The 8,581-nt window shown below is 41.8% G+C and overlaps 1 protein-coding gene across 5 annotated transcripts in view; it reads right to left on the bottom strand.

Annotated features, from left to right (window-relative positions):
- Positions 1-511: 511 nt before the first annotated feature.
- Positions 512-8,581, bottom strand: part of LOC111527993 (zinc finger protein 600) — a 34,242-nt gene continuing 26,172 nt past the window's right edge. For 4 of the 5 annotated variants that reach the window (XM_031934788.1, XM_026448817.1, XM_026448816.1 and 1 more), the window contains one exon: positions 856-4,108. In XM_031934788.1, coding sequence (XP_031790648.1) covers positions 1,932-4,108 — 2,177 coding nt within the window. In that variant the 3' untranslated portion in view covers positions 856-1,931. Of the gene's footprint in view, positions 4,109-8,581 lie in introns of all 5 variants that reach the window. The other variant, XM_026448815.2, reaches the window with a different exon arrangement.

The raw sequence follows: 8,581 nt of genomic DNA, 5'->3' as shown, positions 1-8,581 counted from the left end.
CAGTGGCCGGATCTCAGCTCACTGCAAGCTCCGCCTCCCGGGTTTACACCATTCTCCTGCCTCAGCCTCTGGAGTAGCTGGGACTACAAGCACCCGCCACCTCACCCGGCTAGTTTTTTTTATTTTTAGTAGAGACGGGGTTTCACCATGTTAGCCAGGATGGTCTCAATCTGCTGACCTTGTGATCCGCCCGTCTCGGCCTCCCAAAGTGCTGGGATTACGGGCTTGAGCCACCGCACCCAGTGGAGACGGGGTTTCACCATGTTAGCCAGGATGGTCTCAATCTCCTGATCTCGTGATCCACCCACCTCGGCCTCCCAAAGTGCTGGGATTACAGGTGTCAGCCACCACGCCCGGCCAGAAATAAAATTTTTAAAATGAAGATTTATCTCAAACTGCAAAAAATAAAAATAAAAAATAAAAAATAGAAAAATGAAGAGGAACCAGAAAGAAAAAGGAAGTCTATTATAGAATGAGAACAAAAGAATTTTTGATGTCTCTTTTTTTTCTATTTTTTGTTTGTGTATTTGTTTGAGATGGAGACTTACTCTGCCGCCATGGCTGCAGTACTGTGAGATGATATTGACTTACTGCAACCTCTGCCTCCTAGGTGTAAGCAATTCTTGTGCCTCAGCTTCCCAAGTAGCTGGAACTAAAGGTGCACACCACCACCCCTGGCTTTTTTATTTTTAGTAGAGATGGGGTTTCACCATGTTAGCCAGGATGCTCTTGAACTTCTGACCTTAGGTGATCCACTCAAGTCGGTCTACCAAAGTACTGTGATTGTAGGGATGAGCCACCTTGTCCGGCTCTCATATCCCGGTTTTTTTTTGGTTTTGTTTTGTTTTGTTTTTCTGAGACAGACTCTCACTCTGTCGCCCAGGCTACAGTGCACTGGTGCGATCTCGGCTCCCTGCAAGCTCTGCCTCCCGGGTTTACACCATTCTCCTGCCTCAGCCTCCTGAGTAGCTGGGACTACAGGCACCTGCCACCACCCCTGGCTAATTTTTTGTATTTTTAGTAGAGACGGGGTTTCACCATGTTAGCAAGGCTGGTCTCAATCTCTTGACCTCATGATCCACCAGCCTCAGCCTCCCAAAGTGCTGGGATTACAGGTGTGAGCCTCTGTGCCCAGCCTGATATCCTTGTTAAAAAGTACTATGGTATATCCCTTTTCAAAACTACTGTCTCAAAAAAGTACTATCTCTTTTAAAAACACTATCTCAAAAGAGAAAAATAGAAAATAAGAAACAGTAAACAGGTTGGGAAAAGTGGCTCACATCTGTTGGCCATGCTGGTTTCAAACTCCTGACCTCAAATGACCTACGTGCCTTGCCTTCCCAATGTGCTGGGCTTACAGGCGTGAGCCACCGCACCTGGCTCAATCCTCTTAACATAAACACTTTAATGTCAATTAAGGCTTGAACTCAATGTTAAGTCAATACAAACTCAAATCAATGCTGATTTGACTCTAATGTCAATTAATGCTTGACGGTTTGCTATACTCATTGCATTGGGAACAGTTATCTCAAAAATGAATTTTCTGATGTTCTGCAAGGAGTGACCTCGGACTGAAGACCTTGCCACACTTGTGACATTTGTAACATTTCTGCCCAGTATGGATTCTCTGATGTCTAATAAGGTGTGAACATGAAGTAAAGGCTTTGCCACAATCATCACATTTGTGAGGTTTCTCTCCTGTATGAATTCTCCTGTTTTTGCATAGGATGAAGCTTGACTGAAGACCTTGCCACAGTCATGACATTTGTAAGGTTTCTCTCCCGTATGAGTTTGCAATGAACTGCCATGTATGAACGATGTCTGAAAATTTTGCCACATTTGTTACACTTGTAAGATCTCTCTTCATTATGGATTCTCCAATGATTTGCAACGGTTTTAGCATTACTGAAGACTTTGTGAGAATCATTACATTAGTTCAGTTTCCCTACACCATGAACTGTCTGATGGGGAATAATTGTTGACTGCTCACTAAAGGCTTTGCCACACTCACTACACTTGTAAGATTTCTCTCCAGTGTGAATTCCAGTATGTTGTGCCAGGTGTGAATCACTCCCAAAAGTCTTGTCACAAACCTTATATTTGTATGGTTTCTCTCCTGTATGAATTATCCTATGTCTTTTAAGGTGTGATTTGCGACTGAAAAGTTTGTCGCATGCTTCACATTTGTAAAGTTTCTCTCCAGTATGAATTCTATGATGAAGTGAAAGTTGTGACTGTTGATTGAAAGCCTTCCCACATTCGTTACACTTGTAAGGTTTCTCTGCAGTGTGAATTCTAGTATGTCTTGCTAGGTATGAATTACGCACAAAAGCCTTGTCACAAAGTGTGCATTTGTAAGATTTCTCTCCAGTATGAAGTCTACGATGGTATACAAGGGATGGCTTGTGACTGAAGGTCTTTCCACACTCATTACACTTGTAAGGTTTCTCACCACTATGAAGTCTACGATGGCAATGAAGGTATGACCTCTGACTGAAGGTCTTGCTGCACTCATTACACTTGTAAGGCTTTTCACCACTATGAACTCTACGATGGCATACAAGGTATGACTTCAGACGGAAGGTCTTGCCGCACTCATTACACTTGTAAGGTTTCTCTCCACTATGAATTCTAGTATGTTTTGCCAGATAGGAATGAGATGCAAAAGCCTTGTCACAAACTTTACATTTGTATGGTTTCTCTCCAGTATGAATTACCTTATGTGTCTCAAGGGTTGATTCTCGACTGAAAACTTTTTCACATTCTTCATATTTGTAAGGTTGCGCTCCAGGATGAATTAATTTATGAACTAAAAGATCTGAATTTTGACGAAAGGTCTTGCCACATTCATGACACTTGTAAGGTTTTTCTCCACTGTGAATTCTAGTATGTCTTACCAGGTGTGAATTCCATGCGAAAGCCTTGTCACAAACCTCACATTTGTAAGATTTCTCTCCACCATGAAGTCTATGATGGCATACAAGGGAGGACTTGTGACTGAAAGTCTTGCCACACTCATTACACTTGTAAGTTTTCTCTACAGTGTGAATTCTGGTGTGTCGTGCCAGCTGTGAATTCCACGTGAAAACTGCGTCACAAACCTTACATTTGTATGGTTTCTCTTCAGTGTGAATTCTCCTGTGTGTCTCAAGGGTTGATTTGCGATTGAAAACTTTGTCACATTCTTCACATTTATAAGGTTTCTCTCCAGTATGAATTCTATGATGACGTGCAAAGTTTGATTGTTGATTAAAAGCCTTGTCACATTCATTACACTTGTAAGGTTTCTCTCCAGTATGAATCGCCTTATGAATTACAAGGGCTGAATTTTGACCAAAGAGCTTGCCACACTCATTACACTTGTAAGGTTTTACTCCAGTATGAAGTCTACGATGGCATGTAAGGGATGACACCTGACTGAAGGACTTGCCACACTCATTACACTTGTAAGGTTTCTCACCCGTGTGGCATCTCTGATGGCCTGCAAGGTACTGCTTGTGATGAAAGACCTTGCCACATACATCACGTTTATATATTTTGTCTCCTAAATGGATTATCTGGTGTTTCCTTAAGAGTGAGCTACAATTAAAGGCTTTGCCACTCTCATTACATTGGAAAGATGTTTCTGTCATGTGTACTTCCTGTTCTTCTGTGAGTAATGAAGAATTTGGGGAACAGTTATTAGAAATATGGATTTGGGGTCTACAAGAAATTCTTTGGGATGTTGAAACCGAGGGAGCATCACTGGTAGACTTCTCAAGTTGATTACCCATTTTACCTTTGATCTGAAATATGTGCAGTTCAGGCAGATGTGAATGAAAGCTTGATCCAAGTTGATCTTTAATAGGCCTGTTTCCAGCATCTTTTTGATCATGTCGGTCTGTACTACCAGTGAACATTTTAATTTTTGTCATGGGTCCTTCATGGCCATTTCTTTCATCTTCTCGACACTGAAACTCAATGTCCTGAATTTCTTTCTCAATGTCCCGGAAGCAAGAATCTCTAATGTGATGACTTTCATGTCTTTGCAGTGTCCCGGTGTGGAACACTTCTGTATTGCACTGCCCTGTTGATGAGACCTCCTTCATCATGCATTTGGAAGAGATATCTGCAAAATATAAACACCAACAGGTTTCCAATTAAGTCCAGATGGCAAATCATACTGAAGTGTGTAAATATGACACAAAAAACAATACTTATTTTGAACTGCCCAAACATGATCTTCAAAGTTTAGGAACACAAAAGGAGTAAGATTATTTAATAAATAAAGGGCATTTACATGTCCTTCAAATTAATTCCATGAAAACCTATTTCCTATATCATGACAAAACACTGACAGGTCACAAACATGAGTAAGCCAAAAGTAAGGAGTATTTTTCCACTGTGACCCTAAAGTGTGTGACAATTTGCGAAAAACATATCACTGTCACATCAATGAAGAGAAAAATATATATTCTTCATATTTACAGCATATTTACCATGTACAAATGCTAAAAAACAAAAACCCACACAATATACAATATTGGTAAATAATCTACAACAACCTCATGTAAGGATTACCAAAAGCAATGTAAATTCTGTATTGTCAAACAATTATAGCACAGAGAAGATAATAAAAGATTACAAAAATTAGCCAGGTGTGGTGGCCCGTGCCTGTAGTCACAGCTACTTGGGAGGCTGAGGCACAAGAATCTCTTGAACCTGAGAGGCAGAGGTTGCAGTGAGCCAAGATCACACTACTACACTCTAGCCAGGGAGACAAAGTGAGACTCTGCCTCAAACAAAAAAAAGTAAAAAAAAAAGAAAAAAACGTTACAATGTATTTCTGAATGTCATAAAATTACTTATATCCACACAGAACAGGCACTTAGTGACTTCTGAAAAATTTTTTGTAGTTTTATTTTTTTGAGACGGAGTCTTCCACTCCAGCTTGGAGTGCCATGGCATGATCTCAGCTCACTGCAACCTCTGCCTCCTGGGTTGAAGTGATTCTCCGGCCTCAGCCTCCTGACTACCTGGGATTACAGGCACGCACCACTATGCCTGTGTAATTTTTGTGTTTTTAGTAGAGATGGGGTTTCACCATCTTGGCCAGTCTGGTCTCAAACTCCTGACCTCAAGTAATCCACCCACCTCGGCCTCCCAAAGTTCTGGGATTACAGGTGTGAGCCACTGCACCCGGTGATACTTTGTGGCATTAACAAGTGTAGTGTGTCAGTTATATTGCATACCACATACTGTAAAGCCATATGTAAAATTATAAAAATAAAATGTTGTAACCCATGATAAAACCAGCAAGCAAATGAGTACATTTATACAGCCTGCAGAATTCTAAACAATTCCCTCTTAAGAAAAAAGCCACAATTTCTATTTAAGCATCAGCACACAACATAAGAAAAGAAATACATGATAAGATCACTACCTTCTGATGTATGAGGTCAAGAAAATGCACAGCATTTTAAGAAATAAGAATTGACTAATGGCTGAGCAAGGTGGCTCACACCTGTAATCCCAGCACTTTGGGTGGCTGAGGCAGGTGGATCACAAGGTCAGGAGATTGAGAACAGCTAGGCTAACATGGGGAAACCCCATCTCTACTAAGAATACAAAAAGAAAACAGCTGGGTGTGGTGGTGGGTGCCTGTAATCTCAGCTACTCTGGAAGATAAGGCAAAAGAATCATTTGGACTCAGGGGGCGGAGGTTGCAGTGAGCCGAGATCTCACCATTGCATTCCAGCCTGGGTGACAAGGCAAGACTCCGTCTCAAACAAACAAACAAACAAACAAACAAATAGATAAATAACTGACCAATAGTGTAGAAAAGTGCAATTATGATGTCACAACTCTAGTTATGTAATAGCCAGGCAACACAGCAATTTTGTATATATGCATTCCCCATGGTTATCTAGTTCACTATGCATAAAATATATAAACTGTGTACCGGGAAAATTTATAAACTGAGATCAGAGAAAACATTGTATAAAACAAATTGCACAATAAAAACAACAAATATGATGTATGCTCCCTGGCCCGAATGTTCGTCTTAGCTAAAAGTCATTATCAGGTTTCTTATTCTCCAATAGGATGTTCCTGCAGATGGGGCCTTTTAGAGAATTTGGTCATGGATGTTGACTAATTGTGAATAGGACTAGGGCTTTTAATTGTGTATTTTCTTTCATTTATTTTTGAAAAAGAGCTTCGCTCTTATTGCCCAGGCTGCAGTGCAATAGCGTGATCTAAGATCACCACAACCTCTGCCTCCCAGGTTCAAGCGATTCTCCCCCCTCAGCCATCCAAGTAGCTGGGATTAAAGGCATGCACCACCGCTCCTGGCTAATTTTGTATTTTTAGTAAAGACGGTGTATCTCCATGTTGGTCAGGCTGGTCTCAAACTCTCGACCTCATGTGATTTGGCCGTCTCAGCCTCCCAAATGCTGGGAATACAGGTGTGAGCCACCACGCCCAGCCAGTACTAATGCTTTTATAAAAAGAGACAGTAAAGAGCTGATTGTCTGTTCCTCTTTACACCATGTCAGGACACAGCAGGAAGATGGCTGGGCTAAACCATGAAGAAGGCTCTCACCAGGAACCAATCTAACTGACATCTTGCTCTTAGATTTCCCACTCTCCAGATTCATGAGAAATACATTTCTATGTCTTAAGATTTCCAGTTTAAGCTATTTCATTTTTTATCTATTTTTGAGACCGAGTAATGCTTCATCACCCAGGCAGTGGCACGATTCTTCTACCTAAAGAGATACTCATGCCTCAGCCTCTTGAGTAGCAGGGAATACAGACACGTGCCACCATGCCTGGCTAATTTTTGGGGGGGGGGGGGGGGGGAATGGAATCTAACTGTCACCCGAGCTGGAGTGCAGTGGTGCAATCATGGTTCACTGCAACATCCACCTCCCAGGTACAAGTGATTCTCCTGTCTCAGTCTCACAAGAAGCTGGGATTAAAGGTTCATACCAACGCGCTCAGCTAATTTGTGTATTTTTACTAGAGACAGGGTTTCACCATGTTGGCCAGGCTGGTCTCGAACTGCGGCTGGTCAGTGTAAGCTATTGTTGACAGAACAGTAAAATGAGTGAGACAGGAAAAGAGGCATCTCATCATCAACATAACCTAAGGCTGACAAATCTTATTAAACAAAGGAAGTTTAGAGTCTCTACTATAAAACTTATAATATATGAAGAAGTCTAATAGTATTCACTTGTTTTAAAAAGCAGGTGGACGAATCACCTGAGGTTGGGAGTTGGAAACCAGCCTTACCAATATGGAGAAACCCCATCTCTACTAAAAATACAAAGATTAGCCAGGCTTGCACCAGGCATAATCCCAGCTACTTGGGAGCCTGAAGCAGGACAATCACTTGAACCCTGGAAGTGGAGGTTGCGGTGAGCCAAGATTGCACCATTGCACTCCAGCCTGAGCAACAAGAGGGAAATTTCACTTTAAAAAAAAAAAAAAAGGCCGGGCACTCATGTCTGTAATTCCAGCGCTTTGGGAGGCTGAGGAGGGTATATCACTTAAGGTCAGGAGTTCAAGACCAGCCTAGCGAACATGGTGAAACCCATCCCTACTAAAAATACAAAATTAGCAAGGCGTAGTGGAGCATGCCTGTAATCCCAGCTACTTGGGAGATTGAGGCAGGAGAATCGCTTGAACACAGGAGGTGGAGGTTGTGGTGAACTGAGATTGTGCCATTGCACTTCAGCCAGGGAAACAGGAGCAAAATTCCAACTCAAAAAAAAACAACCAATCCTGGAAGCAAATTAACATTATTTCTCAAATAATGACAGTAGGCCCATAGTGTTCATATACATGATCCCATTTGCACACACGGTAAGTGAGGGACAAGACTTGATCCTGGGCCTGAAGCATTCCACCACATGTTCTTAGGCACAATAGTCAGCCCAGGCAGTACAGAAAATGACAAGTCACAGAAAATTCAAGGAGAACAGAAAGAAGTACATCAAGCAGGATACAAAGGCTGAGCTGGGACACAAGGGCTGAGCTGTGCTGCTGACAGTGGTGCTAAGTCATCCCTCATGGACATGTGCTGAGTCATCATGCCCTGCACACATGGATTCAGGCAGCTTCGTATAATTTCGTCCAGTGGATGAATAAGGTCTTGACTTCTTCAGTGAAAGTAGTGTTGGAGGGGAGGGGCTCACGGGGAAATAGAGGCATCAGGCATTACAAAACCAATAGGGTGGAAAGAAACAGTATTTGCATCCAGATCAATGTACCATGTGAGGCAAGGACACGAAAGGAAGGATAAGTGTGGAAGGCAGGAAGTAATGGGCATGTAGGAGTGAACTTTGTGCATGCACGTCTGTGGGAATAGAATTCCACTAGGATAGACCAAATCTTGAGCTTGGAGGAAAGTGGAACTAATTTAGCAATGGTAAAATATTGACCCAAGGTTAACTATGCAAATTACAATATGGGCAACGGACAAGAATGAAAGAGATCCAAGAAAGCAGCAGTAGGGTGGCCTGAGGTGAAAGCAGTTTTACATCTCTTAAATTCAATGCCTCTGATTTCTACTTTTTTTTTTTTTTTTTTTTTTTTC

This window comes from Piliocolobus tephrosceles, chromosome 21, assembly GCF_002776525.5.
Source record: "Piliocolobus tephrosceles isolate RC106 chromosome 21, ASM277652v3, whole genome shotgun sequence".
In the NCBI taxonomy this organism is placed as follows: Eukaryota; Metazoa; Chordata; class Mammalia; order Primates; family Cercopithecidae; genus Piliocolobus; species Piliocolobus tephrosceles.
This window is presented reverse-complemented; position numbering and strand designations above follow the sequence as displayed.